A 23,006-nucleotide genomic window follows, 5' to 3' on the forward strand; every position below is an offset into this window, starting at 1 on the left:
TAAGACAGGATTGTAATACTGTACACAGATAAAGCAGGATAGTAACAATCTATACAGGTAGGGCAGAATAGTACCACTATATATAGATAAGGCAAGATAGTAACCCTATATACAGATAAGACTAGCTAGTAACACTATATACACAGATAAGGCAGGATAGTAACATTATACTCAGATAAGGCAGGATAATGATACTCTACACACAGATAAGGCAGGTTAGTAACACTATACACACAGATAAGGAAAGATGGTAACACTATACAGATAAGGAAGGATAGTAACACTATACAGATAAGACAGGATAGTAACACTATACACAGATAAGGAAGGATAGTAACACTATACACAGATAAGGCAGGATAGTAACACTATACACAGATAAGGAAGGATAGTAACACTATACATAGATAAGGAACGATAGTAACACTATACACAGATAAGGAAGGATAGTAACACTATACAGTACACAGATAAGGCAGGATAGTCACACTATACACAGATAAGGCAGGATAGTAACACTATACACACAGATAAGGAAAGATAGTAACACTATACACAGATAAGACAGGATAATACAACTATACACAGATAAGGCAGGATAGTAACACAATACACAGATAAGGCAGGATAGTAACACAATACACAGATAAGGCAGGATAGTAACACAATACACAGATAAGGCAGGATAGTAACACAATACACAGATAAGGCAGGATAGTGGAGATAGGGAAAAAGAAAAATACAACCACACAGGGCACCTAGTGCATTATCTTTTGGACAATGGAGTGTGTTAAGATGAATATTATTGTGCTCACCTGGAGCGCAAAATTCATGCGCATATAACCCAAATATACTGGGTGAAAATGCCAGTTCTCGGAGGAGGTGCAAAGCCGTGGGGTAGTGGGTAGGAACTGGAGTCCGTCCACATGCAATGCAGTACCAGAAGAATGAAGAAAAAAAAACCTGTAGGCGCAGATTGCTATCGGAAATGGACAAAAAGATATAAATTTTAAAATAGAATATGTTTTATTAGGAGACCAATGACGCGTTTCGGGTACGACCCTTCCTCAGATTGGTATGCATACCAATCTGAGGAAGGGTCGTACCCGAAACGCGTCATTGGTCTCCTAATAAAAGATATTCTATTTTAAAATGATATCTTTTTGTCTGCCATTTCCGATAGCAATCTGCGCCTACAGGTTTTTTTTTCTTCATTCTTCTGGTACTGTAAGGCAGGATAGTAACACTATACACAGATAAGGCAGGATAGTAACACTATACACAGATAAGGCAGGATAGTAACACTATACACAGAAAAGGCAGGACAGTAACACTATACACAGATAAGGCAGGATAGTAACACTATACACAAAAAAGCTAAATGTAAAAAAAATAAAATTTTTAATACATGACACCTTCCCTTAATTTTACATTTACGCCTTTGGCTGTCTGGGAATGCTGGGAGTGTTAGTTTTGCAACAGCTGGAGACATCATGGTTCGGAAACACTGCTGTAGAATGAGCAAGATAGAGTCATCGGTGGTGTGATGTGCAAAACTACAACTCCCAGCATGCCCGGACAGCCAAAGGCTGTCCGGGAATGCTGGGAGTTGTAGTTTTGCAACAGCTGGAGGCACGCTGGTTGGGAAACACTGCCCTATGGTGTTCTGGAGCAGCGTTATGCATCATATGGTTACCTTCCTGGAGATCTTGTAAATCCCACACCCCATTTAGTCACCTACCTCATAGCCTTTAAGCGACGGACCCACTAACACTACCGGCCTCATGGATGGCACAACGTCGTAAGGCGCAACATGTTCAGTCTGAAAACACAAGGATCTGCCATTAGTGACTGTGCAGCTGGCACTCGGAGGATGAGCTGTGAGATGCAGTCAAAACAACTCACCACTTTCTGCTTCGGCTTGGCTGGAAAACAAAGAGAAGACCGTGAAATGTATGTACAGAGAGCTCAACAGGAGAATGAATATGTCGTATCGCGACGACGCTTTATCATGGGGTTGATGCTCGTCAATAATCAAAAATAACATCAAAAAAAGTATAATAGACAAAAAAAAAATAGTCTCCACAATTATATAGTGAATAGATGATATTGTCAATAATAATGTAGATGCAGAAAAAAAAAAGATCTACAAAATTGTATACAGTATATGTGATGTCCCAGTACGGGATATAGTCCCGTACAGTACTTAGGTCCTGTCAAAGAGTCCCTCTTTGTCCTATGGGATCTCCTGCAGTGTCTCCCCCATAGTGTTATATGTGTTAGATATAAAGGACCTTTGAGGACCTTTGAGTTAGTCACATGATAATGTGGTCACATGTTCAATTCACATGTTTGTTACCCAGAGAGCAGCAGCAAACCATGTGACCTGCAGCTTGACCTATGGGCTTGGTTTTAACGTAACTTTATTCTTTCATGAGTTATTTACAAGTTTCTGACCACTTATAAAATGTGTTCAATGTGCTGCCCATTGTGTTGGATTGTCAATGCAACCCTCTTCTCTATATACTGCTATATACTACTATATACACCGCAGGAGAAATGCTAGCACAGGCTTCCAGTATCCGTATACACTGCTATATACTACTATATACACCGCAGGAGAAATGCTAGCACAGGCTTCCAGTATCTGTATACACTGCTATATACTACTATATACACCGCAGGAGAAATGCTAGCACAGGCTTCCAGTATCCGTATACACTGCTATATACTACTATATACACCGCAGGAGAAATGCTAGCACAGGCTTCCAGTATCCGCATACACTGCTATATACTACTATATACACCACAGGAGAAATGCTAGCACAGGCTTCCAGTATCCGTATACACTGCTATATACTACTATATACACCGCAGGAGAAATGCTAGCACAGGCTTCCAGTATCTGTATACACTGCTATATACTACTATATACACTGCAGGAGAAATGCTAGCACAGGCTTCCAGTATCCGTAGTTTCAGGTGCTGCAGAATGGGCAAAACAAAAATTGGAACAGGACCCTCAGTTTACGCAGAAGATTTTGTTCAGTGATGAGGAAACTTTTACGTGAATGGTGACGTTAACAAACAAAACCACCACTATTGGTCTGACACTAACCCACATTGGATAGATCCCTCCAAGACTGTTGGAACACAAAAATTTATGGTATGGTGTGGTATATGGGGTACAAAGATAGTGGGGCCATTCTTCATCAATGGAAACCTCAAGGCCACTGGATATGAGAAATTGCTACATGATGATGTGTTTCCCTCTTTATGCACTGAAGCTGGAACGTTCCCTGAGTTTTTCCAGCAAGATGGTGACCACCACATTATGGGTGTCAGGTCCGAGCATTCCTAGATGAACAGTTTCCTGGAAAGTGGATTGGTCGTCGTGGGCCAGTTGAATGGCCCCCAAGGTCTCCCGATCTGACCCCCTTAGACTTTTATCTTTGGGGTCATCTGAAGGCAATTGTCTATGCTGTGAAGATACGAGATGTGCAGCACCTGAAACTACGGATACTGGAAGCCTGTGCTAGCATTTCTCCTGCGGTGTATATAGTAGTATATAGCAGTGTATACGGATACTGGAAGCCTGTGCTAGCATTTCTCCTGCGGTGTATATAGTAGTATATGGCAGTGTATATGGATACTGGAAGCCTGTGCTAGCATTTCTCCTGCGGTGTATATAGTAGTATATAGCAGTGTATACGGATACTGGAAGCCTGTGCTAGCATTCCTCCTGCGGTGTATATAGTAGTATATAGCAGTGTATACGGATACTGGAAGCCTGTGCTAGCATTTCTCCTGCGGTGTATATAGTAGTATATAGCAGTGTATATGGATACTGGAAGCCTGTGCTAGCATTTCTCCTGCGGTGTATATAGCAGTGTATATGGATACTGGAAGCCTGTGCTAGCATTTCTCCTGCGGTGTATATGGTAGTATATAGCAGTGTATACGGATACTGGAAGCCTGTGCTAGCATTTCTCCTGGGGGGTATATAGTGGTATATAGCAGTGCATACTGATACTGGAAGCCTGTGCTAGCATTTCTCCTGCGGTGTATATAGTAGTATATAGCAGTGTATACAGATACTGGAAGCCTGTGCTAGCATTTCTCCTGCGGTGTATATAGTAGTATATAGCAGTGTATACGGATACTGGAAGCCTGTGCTAGCATTTCTCCTGCGGTGTATATAGTAGTATATAGCAGTGTATACGGATACTGGAAGCCTGTGCTAGCATTTCTCCTGCGGTGTATATAGTAGTATATAGCAGTATATACGGATACTGGAAGCCTGTGCTGGCATTTCTCCTGCGGTGTATATAGTAGTATATATCAGTGTATACAGATACTGGAAGCCTGTGCTAGCATTCCTCCTGCGGTGTATATAGTAGTATATAGCAGTGTATACGGATACTGGAAGCCTGTGCTAGCATTTCTCCTGCGGTGTATATAGTAGTATATAGCAGTGTATATGGATACTGGAAGCCTGTGCTAGCATTTCTTCTGCGGTGTATATAGCAGTGTATATGGATACTGGAAGCCTGTGCTAGCATTTCTCCTGCGGTGTATATGGTAGTATATAGCAGTGTATACGGATACTGGAAGCCTGTGCTAGCATTTCTCCTGGGGGGTATATAGTGGTATATAGCAGTGCATACTGATACTGGAAGCCTGTGCTAACATTTCTCCTGTGGTGTATATAGTAGTATATAGCAGTGTATACAGATACTGGAAGCCTGTGCTAGCATTCCTCCTGCGGTGTATATAGTAGTATATAGCAGTGTATACGGATACTGGAAGCCTGTGCTAGCATTTCTCCTGCGGTGTATATAGTAGTATATAGCAGTGTATATGGATACTGGAAGCCTGTGCTAGCATTTCTCCTGCGGTGTATATAGCAGTGTATATGGATACTGGAAGCCTGTGCTAGCATTTCTCCTGCGGTGTATATGGTAGTATATAGCAGTGTATACGGATACTGGAAGCCTGTGCTAGCATTTCTCCTGGGGGGTATATAGTGGTATATAGCAGTGCATACTGATACTGGAAGCCTGTGCTAACATTTCTCCTGTGGTGTATATAGTAGTATATAGCAGTGTATACAGATACTGGAAGCCTGTGCTAGCATTTCTCCTGCGGTGTATATAGTAGTATATAGCAGTGTATACGGATACTGGAAGCCTGTGCTAGCATTTCTCCTGCGGTGTATATAGTAGTATATAGCAGTGTATACGGATACTGGAAGCCTGTGCTAGCATTTCTCCTGCGGTGTATATAGTAGTATATAGCAGTATATACGGATACTGGAAGCCTGTGCTGGCATTTCTCCTGCGGTGTATATAGTAGTATATATCAGTGTATACAGATACTGGAAGCCTGTGCTAGCATTTCTCCTGCGGTGTATATAGTAGTATATAGCAGTGTATATGGATACTGGAAGCCTGTGCTAGCATTTCTCCTGCGGTGTATATAGTAGTATATAGCAGTGTATACGGATACTGGAAGCCTGTGCTAGCATTTCTCCTGCGGTGTATGTAGTAGTATATAGCAGTATAAAGAGAAGAGGGTTGCATTGACAATCCAACACAATGGGCAGCACATTGAACACATTTTATAATGTGGTCAGAAACTTGTAAATAACTCATGAAAGAATAAAGTTATGTTAAAACCAAGCACATCATTGTTTTTCTTGTGAAATTTCCAATAAGTTTGATGTGTCACATGACCCTCTTCCTATTGAAAAAACTAAAGTTGGATTCAAAATGGCTGACTTCAAAATGGCCGCCATGGTCACCACCCATCTTGAAAAGTTTCCCCCCTCACATATACTAATGTGCCACAAACAGGAAGTTACTATCACCAACCATTCCCATTTTATTAAGGTGTATCCATGTAAATGGCCCATCCTGTATAAATCCTTCCTTTATATTTCCCATTCCTTTTAAATACACTTCTGGCTTTGGCTTAAAGGGGTACTCCTGTGGAAAAAATATATATTTTTTTTAAATGAACTGGTGCCAGAAAGTTAAACAGATTTGTAATTTACTTCTATTAAAACATCTTAATCCTTCCAGTACATATTAGCTGCTGAATACTACAGAGGAAATGGTTTTCTTTTTGGAACACAGAGCTCTCTGCTGACATCATGACCACAGAGCTCTCTGCTGACATCAGGACCACAGTGCTCTCTGCTGACATCTCTTTCCATTTTAAGAACTGTCCAGAGTAGGAGAAAATCCCCATAGCCAACATATGCTGCTCTGGACAGTTCCTAAAATGGACAGAGATGTCAGAAGAGAGCACTGTGCTCGTGATGTCAGCAGAGAGCTCTGTGTTCCAAAAAGAAAACCATTTCCTCTGTAGTATACAGACCCTAAAAAGTACTGGAAAGATTAAGATTTTTTAATAGAAGTCATTTATAAATCTGTTTAACTTTCTGGCACCAGTTGATAAAAAAAAAAAAAAGTTTTCCACGGGAGTACCCCTTTAAAAACTGCAGTGGCAGTTTTCCAAAATAAACGCCAGAAAAAAAAACCTGTGTGTAAACCTCACCGAATAGTGACAGTCAACAGGCCACCATGAATAGTGAAGAGCGATAGCCAATATGCCCCCAAATAAAGTGGTCAAATAATTAAAGTGGCACTCTGGTGGAAAACATTTTTTTATTTTATTTAACTGGTGCCAGAAAGTTAAACAGATTTGTAAATTACTTCCATTAAAAAATCTTAATCCTTCTCGTACTTATCAGCTGCTGTATGCTCCATAGAAAGTTCTTTTATTTTTGAATTTCTTTCCAGTCTGACCACAGTGCTCTCTGCTGACACCTCTGTCCATGTCAGAAACTGTCCAGAGCAGGAAAGGTTTTCTATGGGGATTTGTTCCTGCTATGGACAGTTCCTGACATGGACAGAGGTGTCAGCGGAGAGCGCTGTGGTCAGACTGGAAAGAAATTCAAAAAGAAAATGAACTTCCTGTGGAGCATACAGCAGCTAATAAGTACTGAAAGGATTAAGCTTCTTAAATAGAAGTAATTTACAAATCTGTTTAACTTGCTGAGACCAGTTTATTAAAAAAAACATTTTTCCACCGGAGTACCCCTTTAACCGCCAGCCGGAGTGCCTCTTATGAATGGTGGCAGCCAAAATGCCTCTAGAAATAGCAACAACCAATAATGAAAGCTAAAGTGGCCACATAAATCTTGACAGCCATGAATGGTGACAGCCAAAGTGCCTCCTGAAAATAGTGACAACCAGAGTGTCCACATAACAGTGACAGCCAAGATGTCTGTCTAAATCAGTGTTTCCCAATCAGGGTGCCTCCAGCTGTTGCAAAACTACAACTCCCAGCATAACCGGACAGCCGTTGGCTGTCCGGGCATGCTGGGAGTTGTAGTTTTGCAACAGCTGGAGGCACCCTGGTTGGGAAACACTGGTCTAAATAGTGACAGCTCAAATGGTGACAGTCAGTGTGATGCCATGAATAGTTCTATCCTGTGGCCAGTGACAATAAGCAAAACTAGAAGAGCCATAATGGCCCCAATAATAGTGGCGGCCAGCCATGAATAATGACAGCCACAGAGAGCTTAAAGGAGTAGTCCAGTGGTGAACCCAGTGGTGAACAACTTATCCCCTATCCTAAGGATAGGGGATAAGTTTGAGATCGCAGGGGGTCCGACCGCTGGGGCCCCCTGCGATTTCCTGTACGGGCCCCGACAGCCCGTGGGAAGGGGGCGTGTCGACCTCCGCACGAAGCGGCGGCCAAAACGCCCCCTCAATACAACTCTATGGCAGAGCCTGACCGCTGCCTTCGGCAATCACCGGCTCTGCCATTGATATGTATTGAGGGGGCGTGTCGGCCCCCGCTTCGTGCGGGGGTCGACACCCGCTATCTGGCCGAAGAGCCGGGGCCCCAGCGGTCGGACCCCCCGCAATCTCAAACTTATCCCCTATCCTTAGGATAGGGAATACGTTTTTCCCCACTGGACTACCCCTTTAACTAGAAGAGTGACAGCCATAAGCTGCCAGACTATTCCTACTGTGTTCTATGGGAATCGTAGAGAACCGAATGTGCGTACAGTTCCATATGGTTTTCACCATACGGTTTTTGAGTTTGAACAGTTTTTTTCTTGGGATTTCAATAAAACAAGTGAAACTTTATTCATAATGGAGTGAAAAGTTAAAAACGTATACATTTTTTTCTTAAAAAACGGAATGTAACCGGATATCACTTTTCAAACCGTATACGGTTTTTAACTGTATACGGGTTAAAATTTGTACACACGTTTTAATACAGTTTAGTACGGTTTTGAGGAATCTGTTTTTCATCAAAAACCTGATACGGGAACTGTATTGCAAAAACGTGGTGTGAATGCAGCCTTACACATAGCTGACAGTTTTCAATGCGTGGCTAAACATATGTGGATCTCTAGAATATCTCTTGCGTCTCCAAGAAAATGATAAGATTAGGAAACACCTAAATTGAGTCCATAACAACTTGTAAGACATCAAGGCTTCGGGGAGCTTCTCATATTGCAGGTCATGTTCCCTGGGTTTCATTCAATTAAAGGTATACTCCACTGCCCGAAGTCCAGAACATTTGGTTCCGTGTGCTGGGTGCGGGCTGCGGGGGTCGTGACGTCTCAGCTACACCCCCTCAATGCAAGTCTACGGAAGGGGGCGTGGCGGACGCCACGCCCCCTTCTATAGACTTGCATTGAGGGGGCGTGGTCGTGACGTCACAACCTCCGCAGCCCGAACCCAGTTTTCGGAAAAAAATGTTCCAGACGCTGGGGTAGTGGAGTATCCCTTTAAATGTGACTAAGCTGCAATACCTGGCACAACCATGGGGCAAGAATGGCGCTCGTCTGGGGAAAAATAAGCAGACCTTCTTTTAATGCTGCTTTTTTCGTCTTCGTTTTTGCCTTAATGTAGTCATGAAAAGACCAGCACTAAGTGGTGACCTGAGGAATGGGAGAGAAGCCGAGTAACATTTCTCCAGTATCTTTGTTCCAGTCCGCACTCTTGGCCCACTCATCCAGCACTTGTTTTGATGACAGCTCCTCTGACTTTCTAATATTAGAATGCGGCTCCCTGGCCCCATTATGTGTGTTGACAGGCTGCCGCAGATAACCAGTTTTCTCACATCACAAACCTCAGATATGTCATTATTCAGAAGATACATCACCTTGTAGCTCTGATTATACACACAAATAATCCTAATTGTTGTTTATTTCACAAGAACCCAAGCTGGGACTAATTATTTTTGGCAAACATGCAGCAACACGAACAAGAACAAATTTCCATTGGAATCAAAAAGATTTCCATCAAGGCCGGGTTCCCGTTGGAGCACAATACGGCACATTTTCCATCCAGATTGGGATCTTGGGCCTATCAGGGGGAATAAGGTTAAGTGAAATCCCTCCTGTCTTACAAATCCTGTACTTTCATTGCATTGTAAGGTTAGTTTTTATCATTGCACACACAGGTCATTCATAAGGCCTGGTAGGTTGTCAATCTACCCATCCAAAAGTAGGCTCAGAGAGCATTATGGGCATTAATTATCTCAGGAAAATGACTCTGAGGTAGAGCTACTTAGTGACATCAGTCATCTGTGGTCACTATCGCAGTACTTATTTATGTCGTTTTGCCAATAACTACATGGGCTGCTGCAGTAAGATAGTTTTGTACCACATGTTATTGTAAATGCAATGGTTAGACTATGCACAGTATAAGGATGTAACCAATCTGACTACACCTTGTTGGGTGACATCATGTATCAAAATAGTCTGTAATGGAACAGTAATGATACTGGCCAACCATAAGAAATTATTTTCAGCTTTGCTGTGTAGACTAAGACAGAGTAAGCAGAGTCATCTCATTATCAGAAGGCAAGTCAACAAAGTCAATTCATAAGAGGGCAGGGTCAGCAGTCATCTCATTTTTAGAGGATTGGCTCAGCAGAGTCATCTCATTATAACTATAGGGGGGGGGGGGGGGGTCAGCAAAATATCATTTGTGGGTTTAGCCTTCAGAATCATTTTAATATTAGAAGGAGGGTCAGCAGAGTTCTCTCATTATCATTGGGGTGTCAACAAAGTTGTCTGCATAGGTGGTGCAGCACGCACAAACTGCTGCACCACCTCTGCAGACAATGGATCAATAGAAGTGTACAGCTATAATATTGCTGTCCCAGGTCATTTATCTCTTGCAAATTTAAAATTAATGGTTACAGCATTTTCAAAAATTCTACTACAAAAAAATATGTAATTGTTCTGCCGTAAAATACTAAATAGGCATTGAAATTCCAAGGCAATGACATAGGATTGCTGATCTTTCTAGGAATCATGCTGTATATGACAGCTTCAGCTCTAAATAACCTTTGGTCTGCCAGATCCCCAAATCAAAATGAATCCTCACCAGCAGATGGTGGGGTTGCCCGAAATGTTCCCGTTACCATTTCTCCAAGGCTAGAAGAAGAAGTGCCACTTGGTTTACTGTTGAAAAATGTTTACAATTAGTTAAGCCTTAAAGGAACAGTCACTCTGAACAGTCAGTCAGCATCTATACTTCATGCTGATTTTAGGGTACTAGATGTTTTCTTCTACATTCAAGTCTAAAGAGAATTTAACTGGTTTTCTGAATTGCATTGCGCTGTATCTGACAGGTCACACATTATTAAAGAAGTAGTCCAGGTAATACTTTTTACTTTACTTTGCAGTTTGCTCACACTGGGGTAAAAAAAAAAATTACTCATCTGCCCTGATCCCCTACTGCTCTAGTTCTTACAGAGCCCAGTCCTGTTGCACAGCACTTCCTGGTTTAGGTTACAAGGAAATGCCTGCAGAGCCTTTCACAGCAGTAACTCGCCTCAGCTTCTGATTGGCTGAGCGGCACTTCCTGGTTTCAAGACTGAGACCAGGGACTGAATCCTCACAGCAGATGGTGGGGTTGCAGAAATATTACCTGTCGAAATCAGAAGGTGCTGTTCAGCAGGACTGGGCTCGGTCAGAGAGGCATTAGTGGGGGATCAGGGCAGGTGAGTACAGGTGTTTTATTGTTTTTACCCCCACCCTGAACCTACTGCTATGTAAAAAGTATTAATCAGACAACCCCTTTGACCACATTAAAAGGTATTATTTCACCATAATAAGATTTAATTTGGACAAGTTCAGAAGAAAATTCCGGTGCAGTCTACCATCTACTTCAATGGGATGCGGCTGCACTGTGCACACTGGAAAATTTCAGCAAAAAATTTAAATTCAAATTTTGAATAACACTGCAAGAATAAATATGTTTATTCTTTCAGCGGAATTCTGCACAGAATGCATTGCCGTCTATAATGACAGTGCATGTCCACACGGTCCTGGCACCAATGGATTTTTAGTAGCACCCACTCTGATGATAAAAATGGATGAAAACATTTTTGGAAATCCTAGACTCACCCTGTATGAAATCTTCCTCTCTTCTGTTCTTGCTGTATTCTGATATTCTCCAATCTTAGCGGACTTGGAATGAAGCCAATCTCGCAACCTTCTTTAACTAACCTCCCAATCCACCAGTCATTGTTGTATTTCTAAAATCAAAAAAATATTTTACAATAAAACAATACAAATTGTGAAAAAATGTTGGCAAAATTTTCAATAAAAATCATCACATGCTACTTATATTTCCCAGCCAGCAGAATTGTATAGAGCTGTAATGCAGCATTCTAAGAAGTCTATGGAACCCTACTGTACCCCTCTCTGTCTCTCTGCAGTGTGGAGCCATACAGAGTGACCATATGGCAGCACACTATAACGTATCCCAGGCATTTGTAAAGTAGTTTGGGTATTGACATCAATTTTCATAAACATCACATTCACAGTTTTATGGCCCTGCAGTAGATGAGAAGGTAAGTAATAATATATGGTTTGCAAAGGCCTTTGCGCTGAAGAGGTTAATGAAATCCTTCCTCCGGAGATCTGGCAGCCGGTCAGTTTTCCTTTTAGCCCTAACAAGCTGCGGTCTGACCACCGATGTTTTATTAGCTGGTGACAGGTGGCAAGAAAAATCCATGCCGAATTTACCTCCTTAATGTGTAAAAAATCCTTGGCATCGAAAGAAATAGCAGTGCCCGGTACAGGGACATCTTCATCCAGGGCCCCGCAATAACTCACATTCGTCCTCACAGCAAATGCCACTGGTTTGGTCTAAAAACAAAAAGACCCATCAATGAATCTCCATGTAAATCGGACTCGACAACAGCAAAGATTGACTTTACCAACTCCAGTATAGGCGGCCAGGTATTAGAACTAAATCCACATCCACAGGTGTAGCAGATTTGAGTTTGGTACTGAAAGGTTCCCCTAGTGCAATGTGACAGAGGGTTGTAAAAACCATAGAGATAAACCATATATGTGCATGTGCCCAAGAGAATGGGTCCACTAACCCCTTCCCCATTGTCAAGATCAGAACAGGATAAGTAATGTAATGTATGTACACAGTGACCTCACCAGCAGAACAGTGAGTACAGCTCTGGAGTATAATACAGGATATAACTCAGGATCAGTACAGGATAAGTAATGTAATGTATGTACACAGTGACCTCACCAGCAGAACAGTGAGTACAGCTCTGGAGTATAATACAGGATATAACTCAGGATCAGTACAATAATAGGTAATGTAATGTATGTACACAGTGACCACACCAGCAGAATAGTGAGTACAGCTCTGGAGTATAATACAGGATATAACTCAGGATCAGTACAGGATAAGTAATGTACTGTATGTACACAGTGACCTCGCCAGCAGAATAGTGAGTACAGCTCTGGAGTATAATACAGGATATAACTCAGGATCAGTACAGGATAAGTAATGTAATGTATGTACACAGTGACCTCACCAGCAGAATAGTGAGTACAGCTCTGGAGTATAATACAGGATAAAACTCAGGATCAGTACAGGATAAGTAATGTATGTACACAGTGACCTCACCAGCAGAATAGTGAGTACAGCTCTGGAGTATAGTACAGGATATAACTCAGGATCAGTACAGGATAAGTAATGTAATGTATGTACACAGTGAACTCACCAGCAGAATAGTGAGTACATCTCTGGAGTATAATACAGGATATAACTCAGGATCAGTACAGGATAAGTAATGTAATGTATGTACACAGTGACCCCACCAGCAGAATAGTGAGTATAATACAGGATATATATTTTATATCACATACGTTAGTACTGCATATTTTCCTACCCATTGAGATCAATGGGTACAGGAGTCAAGTCCTGGAAAAAAAAGTGTGGGAACTCACCCAAGATTTCTAATACAACCCCCCCCCCCCCCCCTTGCGATGTCACGTTCTGCCATCACGCCCCCTCCCATAGACTTGCATTAAGGGGACGGGCCGTGAAATCACGAGGAACGAAGCCGTGAAGTCATGATACTCTGTCCAGTCATTACGTACAGAGCGGGTTTGCTCTGTGCAGTGATGACAGCGGGGTGCCACAGCCGAGATCGCAGGGGTCCCCAGCTTGCAGGATCAGCAAGATTTACGTGCAGCGCTCCATGCTCCATTCTGTGGCCTGGCATCAGAATAAAGTAAGAATTTTCCTTTACAGACCGCGGAGAATGTGAGTAAAAGCACCCGCATTTACTGCACATTCTTCTCTATGCAATGGTAACTGCACCTCCCTACCTGTACGGTGGTGACAGCTGCGCTTTAAGGGGTTATCATTCTGATATTACAAAAACTTCCTTATGTCCCTATCATCATGATAACACACTGTAAGAAACCTCCTCATGTAATCTTCTTAGAACTGGGGTGACACACTGTAACAAACCTCCTCATGTAATCTCCTTACTACTGTGGTGACACACTGTAACAAACCTCCTCATGTAATCTCCTTACTACTGTGGTGACACACTGTAACAAACCTCCTCATGTAATCTCCTTACTACTCTGTTGACACACTGTAACAAACCTCCTCCTCATGTAATCTCCTTACTACTGGGGTGACACACTGTAACAAACCTCCTCTTCATGTAATCACCTTACTACTGGGGTGACACACTGCAACAAACCCCCCTCACCATGTAATCTCCTTCCTACTGTGGTGACACACTGCAACAAATCTCCTTCAATGGAATTACCTTACTGGGGTGACATGTGACATGTCTCCTCCAGCTCAGCCCCGCCTCCTCCACAGCATCACACAGGTCCTTCAGCCATGATTTTCCCTCTCCTCCACAGCTAAGCTCCGCCCCCAACATGTGATGGTGACATCATCACAGGTCCTACATCTCCAGCATCTAGCAGTCCGGCCGGGGAGGAGACGGAGGGAGGGTAAGGTCGGTCCTGCAGGACTAATGTAACAGGGACGGCGTTCCTCCTGTGGAAAAAGCAAAGGAACGCCGTTCCTTTGCGTTCCTGCAGGACTCAAGCCCTGAATGGGTATCAAAATCAGCTGTAGAAAATGCGCAGCAAAATACACTGCATATATAGACCGTATTCTTAAGGCTCGATCACACGACGGAGCAGTGCTGAGCTTGTCTGTGTCCTGGCTGCAGTCTGAGATTTAGGGCTCCAGCATTAGTCAAAAATATTTTTTAAAAAGGCTTGCGGCCAGGACTGGTAGGGAGACCCCTAGTGGTCATTTTTTCAAAGTGGAAAGTGAAATAGAAAGAAGCATATTTTTTAATAACATGCAATTGGAAAGTTATTCTACATACAATAATCTATAATATATCAAAGGTTTTTTTGATGAAAGGTACGCTTTAAAGCTGCAGATTTTATGCTGTGGAGTTCAATGTAAACTAAACAGCTTCAAATCTGCAGCTTCAAATCCTATGCATGAAATATGGGCAGGATACTGTAGACTAAATAAACCCTTAGTGTAAGTTCACATGTACAGGATCTGCTGTATATTTTTGCTGCATATTTTGTGCAACTGATTTTGCTACCCATTAACTTCAATGAGTAGCAAAATCAGCTGCACAAAATATGCGGCAAATATATGCAGCTGATCCTGGACGTGTGAACGTACCCACACAGTTTTTAGTAAAGTCAGTCCTCCAAAGTAAGAGACAGGGCTGGCATTTGGGGGTGGGGGTCCTAAAATCGCAGTGAACTTGCAGCAAGAACTCCTTGATCTCCGATCATACACAAATACAGAAGATTGCAGTAATCTGAGTGCGGACCCATAGCAGTTTAGGCTGCACAAAGCTCATAGACCAACACAACACACTGGACCTGCAAGGGCCTGCCATGATCACCAGAAAGGTCCCTTAGGTCCTTGCAGGTCCAGTAAGAGTATACAGAAGATAGGAAGATAATAGCAAACCAATGTATATGGGGGTGGTGTGGCCATAGGGAGCAGTATATTAGGACATAGGGAGCAATTTATGGGGGCCATGCAGAGCAGTATATGTGGGGGTCCAAGGAGAAGTATATTGGGGGCCACAGGAAGCAGTATATTGGGGGCCACAGGAAGCAGTATACTAGGGGACATAGGGAGCAGTATATGTGGGTATAGAGAGGAGTATATAAGGGGATATAGCACTATATAGGGGGGGGGACAAGGAGCAGATTATAGAGGGAACATAGGAAGCAGTATAAGGGGGGTATAGGGATAAGCATATAGGTGGGTAAAGGGAGCACTATATAGGGAGCAATATATAAGGGTATAGGGAGCAGTATATAGGGGTATAAGGATCAGTATATAGAGGGATATACGGAGCAGTATATAGGGGGCAACATAAAGCAGTACATCAGGGGAGGATAGGGAGCAGTATAAAGGGTGGGTATAGGGATCGGTATAAAGGGTGGGTATAGGGATAGGTATAAAGGGTGGGTATAGGGATCGGTATAAAGGGTGGGTATAGGGATCGGCATAAAGGGTGGGTATAGGGATCCGTATAAAGGGTGGGTATAGGGATCGGCATAAAGGGTGGGTATAGGGATCGGTATAAAGGGTGGTTATAGGGAGCAGTATAAAGGGTGGGTATAGGAATTGGTATAAAGGGTGGGTAGAGGGATCAGTATAAATGGGGGCATAGGGAACAGTATACTGTATGGGGAGATAGGGAGCAGTATATAGAGGATATAGGGAGCAGTATATGGGGGTATAGGGACCAGTATATGGGGGTATAGGGAGCCGTATATGGGGATATAGGGAGCAGTATATGGGGATATAGGGAGCAGTATATGAGGATATAGGGAGCAGTATATGGGGGGGTATAGGGAGCAGTATATGGGGTATAGGGAGGGGTGAGGTTAAATTAATAGTACAGTACAAATTATTATCACTGCATATTCCATTATACACTGTAGAGTGTAGGTCATCACTTATAACTATGTATTGGATATGATTGGTGGCAGGTGCAGTATGTTTCCTATCACATTTTTGGTGGTTTCACCTCTTGGGAACGCATCTTACCTTGGCTCTCTCAAGTTGTACTGCAGCTTGCTGTTCTCTCTCTTGGCGTATTGCTTCTCTGTCTTCTTCCAGAGAGACATCAGAATCGGATGGTCTGCTAGTGTAAGAATCTGCTGATCCCTACGAGACACCAAACGGTAATCAGGTCAAGATACAGTATAAAGAAGTACCGTATATGATTATAATGATAATTTTATTACAGGATGGAGACTCACATTATTCTATTCTTTCTTTACTGTTTTTAAATAGCAGCAAACAAAAGGTTAACATTTACTTTGCAGAAAAAAGTTTTTTTCTATATATATAATATAACAGGTAAGTATAATGGTATAGTCTAGGTGTATAATAGTATAGTCCAGGTATTATATAAGGATCCAACTAATAGACCACTCCCTCTTTCTTTGCAGCTATGAAAGATAAGTACTGCTCTAAAACATTTCACCCCAGTGCCATTGTATCATTCCTTATTTTATATATATATATATATATATATATATATATATATACTCGTCTATATACATATATATACAGTGTGTGTGTATAGCGCTAATAGTCATCATCATTATGCGGCATAGTTGGATATTTGCATGTATACTGGGTGCAATATAATTAACTATTCATATTAATTACTACTTATATTAGTCGTAAACTCATGATAATTATTTAATTAATATATTATAACTATAGTTATCAATTCATTATTTCACTTCATAGATATTATCCATAATTATTCATAATGTATTCTGGATTGATTATTCATATTAATTCATAGTTCTATTAATTCATTTTGATATACAATAAATTCATTCATAGTGTTATATATATATATATATATATATATATGTATATATATATATATATTATTTTTTTTTGTATAATTTACATATATATATTTCCTATAATATTTCATACATATATCTTTTACCATTATGGTCTAATGAGGAACCCAATAAAATTGAGGTGTCTCAGGCTTATGAGCTTGTAGATGAAAATATCTTACAAACTTTAGTGGACAAGTCTGTTAACAAATCAGTGCAGTCAGCAGTAAAATCTGCTATGTCCTCCATTCAAGATGTGGTGGCTAAATCTGTAGCGATGGTTATGACTCACCCTAACCCTCAGGGTTCTCCCCAATTGGGTCCGTCCACACCCTCAGATCTATCGTGGTCTGCAGAGGACTCCACGTCTCACATGGCTGAAGGTCTAAAGCCAGGTAAATGTACCCAAAAAAGACGCTGCAAAACTACCGGTCCTATTTCTTCAAAATACCATAAGAAAACAAAGAAATCAGGGGACCAGGTGACTTCTAAAGCTTTGGCACAAAGCATTTCTCAGGTAACTATGTCACAACCTAAACCTTTGGCCCCAGAGGAGATAAAAAATACAAAGAAAGCTTCTAAAAAAGTCAAGCCACTTTATTATTCCCAAATCACCAAGCTACTCTTCCTCTGAGGAAGTTGAGTCTTCTGATTTGGAGGACAACTCAGCCTATGAGGATATTTCAGATGAGGAGGATAAGGACATGTTTTCTGTAGAAGACCCAAGTTCTATAATTCTTGATAGTGAAGGTGTCCCCTATTTTGACCCGGGTCATATAAAACATCCGAGGTCAGGGGAGTGGATCCCTCATCCACAAGTGGCAAAATATGTGAGCTTGTGGGTCAAAAAAGCATTAGAAAAATCTGCATGTAACAAACTGAAATAGGAATGCCCAAGACCAACTTTGCCACAAAAACTGGCTAATAGCCCAGACTTAAATCCTACAAGAGAGGGGTAGACAGATCATTCAGAACTGTTCAAGACTGTTCAAGAGATTTTTGGACTTATTAGGTCCTTTAACTAAAATATTGGATTTGACAGAAGAAGCGTCCATTTCTGGTGAGCCAGTTGATTTAACAATATTAAGAGGCTGGGCACAAAGGGCTATATGCCTGTTCGGTAATGCAAATTCATCTCTGTGCATAGAGCGTAAGAGATCAATACTCATGAAGCTTGACCCTCAACTTGTACATTTACCTTCTTCTTCCGAACCCAATCCATCCTCCAATGGTTATCTTTTTGGTGACTCTTTTATTAAAGAGATCAATTAGTATGTATTGCTCTTTTCTTCCCGGGACAAAGCCCAGTCTTTTTTGAAAAGAGTATTCCAGGGTCGTATTTTTGGAAGGGCCGGGAAAAGAAGGGACCGATTTCCAGTCCATCAGTCCCGTGAAGGACTTTCATATAGAGGCCCTTCCCTCCCTCCTCCACGCCCAGACAGATATGCACACCCTTCCACCTCAATTACGCCCACACCATTCTTCCCTTGTCGTACGGTAATAACTCAATTATGAATGAATTATGGTCATAAAAATTATTAATTAAGAAAAATTTAAAATTATGAAAATAATTAAAAATATCAAAATTATGGCCTGGTGAATTGTAGACAAAGCCAATCAATACAATTCACATCTGATTCCGACTATTTCCTCAGATATCAACAAGTTCTTTTTATGACGGGATGACATATTTAATGTTTATGGATGTAGTTTTGCAATAAACAATAATACACATTATAAAGTATGCAGATTTATTGGTTATAAGGTTATAAATATAAATGAGTAACAAACACAATGATATATGCAAATTAATATCAATTAGATATAGTAGTAAACATTGCAAGCTTGTTAATTGACTACATATAGTAGAACAATACATGTGAGTAGTAAGTAACTTGTTACAATAAAACAAAAGCTACCCGGTTATGATATCATATAAGAAAAAGGTTACATATGACTCTATCCAGAGGAACCTCATGATATAAACATGGGCAATATCTAATCATAGACATCAATATGAAATGCTAAATACACTCCATGCCCCATACTAACCAACTACAAATCACATGATTCCATGAATGGGCAAATCCATTTAAGAATATAAACATGGAAGAACTTTAATGTACTTCCACCCCATTCTGAATTATTTTCTATTCAGGATCTTGGTAAGGCATTAAGACAAATAGCAGCGTTTTATGATCTCGCTGGACTATATTTTAGGAGGAAGAACTTGAAACAAGTTTCCTGTGTGGGAAATATACTTATAACACTTAGTTTGGCAAGTAGGAATTCTATCAATATGTCTAAGCAATTATTTAATGCTTTGATAGATTATGAGTCTTGATTCTTCTGCAGGTAGAATGAAGTCTCACAATATCCTAAAACTATAATCTCAATATGGAGATAATTAATTATTTTATTTGATTAATTTATTCACCAATCTAAATGGTATAATTCCATTCACATTATCCCAATTAGTCTTAATTAAATGGAACACCATTTTTGTGTCTCTTACCAAGTCTATGTAAGAACCTCGCTTCTGCTCTGAGGAACACTGAACAATCCATCTCATCATCATGGATAGCCATTGGTCCGGTACCGTGTGATCAGTCCGTCTGCTGGAATCTCACATGGCTTTCCCACCTGGTTGGACCTCTTTCCTGTGTCTTTGTGTGTTCTCTACAGCCTACAGTCAACAGTCTACTGTTCAGTACCGTCCCTAACATCTGGTTTTCCAGACTTTTTAATTAGTTAGACACACCCTCTTAAATGAATTTAATGAATTCAATGAATGTAGGTTGGGCATGTACATGTACATATGGTAATGACTATGACATCACTATAATACCCAGAATGCATTGAGCATATCACCCAAAATGCTTTTCCTGTCGGTGTAATGTCAACTACTCATACGCTAGAGGAGGCGATTGTATAGGCAATTAGCATCATTATCATTAAGGGTTAACTGTCCAATGTCGGTTTCAAACCCACATTCCACACTTGACATATGGAGCACTAAATTATGAAAACAGGGATTAATTTTGACATATAAGTTATTAAAACCTGGATTCTCATAGACATAGAGTCACCAATTGGACATCCAAATTTACTGGAAAGATTATAATACAATGGATGATTCTCTAACACTGATGTGTGACTGTCCAGAGAATGTAACTGGCCCCCCTTATCTAAACAGCCATAAATATCTAAGGAGACAAGAAGCATTCTCTCAGGCTGGCACTTTTCATAGAGATGAAACTTCAGAATTGTGGCCTACTTAGATTATACACAAAATTGCCGACATCATGCTATTAAACATAGTCATTCATTTTTGGGGCCTACCAAAAGTATGACACCCTACAAGAGGTCGGCCCTGGAGGGCAAGGGGCTACAGAGGATTTCAGAGGTCAAAACCCACTAAAGGTCAGCGCCATCCTACCATATTCTTCCCTATTACTCTTAGGAGGAAGGATAATGCATTTTTTCCACATCTGGTCTATGATAACATCAGATTGTTGGATTCTCAATACGATACAGGGTTACCAAATAGATTTTGTCTATCCTCCAATTCAATACCAAACCCCATCTTCCAATGCCAGACCAGAATCTGGTTCAACAAGAAATCAAGTAACTATGTTCCAAAGGCGCAATAACCAGAATTCCTCTCAATTAACAAGGTTTTTTGAGCAACCTATTGTGACGACCCGTCTTGGGGATTAGCTCTCGGATTGTCCTGGTCACTTGCCACGGGACACGTTCCTCACAATAATACAGCAGACCGCAGTTCTGCATACAAGTCTGGCTCCCCCCCCCCCCCTTTGCTCAGACCACCGGGAAGGAGCACATGTATTTGAAAGGCAGAAACCATCTGCCTTTCCTTTCTCTTGGACAACTTTTGTCCCACAGTCTCTGAAGTCCTTGACTATTTTCTTCCGGACTTTCACCAGCCATCAATTGCCAGTCTCTCGGTCACACCTCTCCAGTGCGAGGTTCTTCACCCTAGTGTGGGCAGGGTTCTTGAAATTAAGGACAGAGAGGACCGATGCTTCTAACCTTCGGCTTCTTCTGGCTTGCCGGACCTCTGCCTCTGCTTCAGAGAATCTTTCGGTCTCAGTGGCTTGTTCTCTGTAGCTTCAGAGGACCTCCGACACGGGTCCATCTCAGTTTCAACTTTAGAGGGCTTCCCACCTGGTTTCACCACAGTTTTGACTTCAGTGGATTTCTCACATGGTTTCACTTCATCCCTTCCAGCTTTCTCTTTAGGGGCACCAGCTTCCTCAGGTTTGGCTTCAGAGTCTTTGGCTCCTTCAGATTGTTGTGTAGAATCAGCTTCTACTACTATTTGGCTCTTCTCCAGATTCTTCAGGCTTACTCTTCTCTTCACCTGTAGCTTCAGTTGTGCCATTCTCTTTACTCATAGCTTTCTTTTAGGTTGACTCTGGTTTAGGTTCTGCTTCAGAGGATTTCTCTGCCTCAGCATTACCTTCAGAATTTTTGGTCTGCTCAGGTTCAGAGGATTTCCTGCCTGACTTCTCCTTAGTCTCCACTTCAGAGGATTTCACACCAGGTTTCAGCTCAGTCCTAGCGTCAGGGGACTTCTTACAGGGCTTCCCCTCAATCTTAGCATTAGAGGACATTTTACCTGGGTTCAGAGAAAGCATCCCTTTATCGCGTAACTTCTGCCCCAGAAGCCTTTCTTGAGCCAATTCCACCATATCTTGGTCTCTGCTCTCTTTTAGAACTTCCCGGTCCTCTTCCTTTTTCTCACATTTTCGCTGCTTACACTGGAGCTTAGCGGACTTCATCCTCTCACTGTCAAGTAATTCTGTAAAGTCCCTGACAGTATCTTCCAAAGACAGCAATTGTTTCCTCAACTGTTCATTGTCCGCCAGCACAGCCACCTGCTCGTAGAGTTGCGCTCCCAGCAAAACCAAGGCAGCTACGTGGGACCTTCTGCGCATTTTGTTCTGCGCTTCCAGGCTCTCTTTTAAGATCTTCATGTCATCTTCCAGCTTTATATATTTCAGCTGCTCACTCTTGAGCTTTGCGGAGATCATCTTCTCACTGTCCAGCAACTGTTTCTTGGTCTTCTCTAACTCATTGATACATTTTCCATCTGAGATCTCCTGTGGCAAGTTCTTGTTTTCATGTTGCAGAGTCTCAACTTGTTCCAGGGCCTCCTCATACTGCTCAATGAGCAAGTCATTGTCATGACGAGCAGATTGAAGAGCATGTGCAAGGGCACTCTTCGCCTTGACTTGCTCCTCAAATTATCTCTTAGCTTTAGAGACACTCTCCAGATTGCTGGCAAGAGCCTCAACTTCCATCTTCATTTCATTCTTCTCTTTTTCTATTTTTTCCATGGCTACCAGCCTAGCCTTGTGATCACTCCGTAAAGCCTGATATGCACCATGTAGAAAACTCACTTCTTCTTCCTGGAATGACATCCGCTTGGCCAGACTCTCCACTTCCCTCTCCTTGCTGGTCACAAGACCCTGGGAGCGGGACAGTTCATCCTGCAGAGCCACGAACTCACTTCTGTGGTGCTCCATGACTTTTTCCAGCTGAAGCCTCGCTTCTTGCTCTTTCTTAAAGTCAGCAAGGGATTTGTCCTTCTTCTCTGTCAAGCGATGTACCTCTTTTTCTTTCTCCATCAACTTCACAGAAACCATATTCAGGGTTTCTTCCAGATTCTGGATCTGCTCCAGATTTTTCCCAAGGCCAGCTCGTCTTTTCCGAGACCTTTTACTGACAGCGGT

General features: G+C 41.7%; 1 protein-coding gene across 5 annotated transcripts in view; it reads right to left on the reverse strand.

Annotated features, from left to right (window-relative positions):
* CACNB4 (calcium voltage-gated channel auxiliary subunit beta 4) overlaps positions 1–23,006 on the reverse strand; it is a 216,805-nt gene that overhangs the window by 41,844 nt on the left and 151,955 nt on the right. For 4 of the 5 annotated variants that reach the window (XR_008847117.1, XR_008847120.1, XR_008847119.1 and 1 more), the window contains 6 exons: positions 16,430–16,549; positions 12,076–12,198; positions 11,452–11,582; positions 10,427–10,503; positions 1,906–1,925; positions 1,742–1,822 (listed from right to left, as the gene is read on the reverse strand). Coding sequence is in view for 1 of the 5 variants with exons in the window: in XM_056535300.1 (XP_056391275.1) it covers positions 1,742–1,822; positions 1,906–1,925; positions 10,427–10,503; positions 11,452–11,582; positions 12,076–12,198; positions 16,430–16,549 (552 nt within the window). In the remaining 4 variants the exon portion in view is untranslated. The remainder of the gene's footprint in view (positions 1–1,741; positions 1,823–1,905; positions 1,926–10,426; positions 10,504–11,451; positions 11,583–12,075; positions 12,199–16,429; positions 16,550–23,006) is intronic. The other variant, XR_008847118.1, reaches the window with a different exon arrangement.

The sequence above is a fragment of the Hyla sarda genome, chromosome 8, assembly GCF_029499605.1.
Source record: "Hyla sarda isolate aHylSar1 chromosome 8, aHylSar1.hap1, whole genome shotgun sequence".
NCBI lineage: Eukaryota > Metazoa > Chordata > Amphibia > Anura > Hylidae > Hyla > Hyla sarda.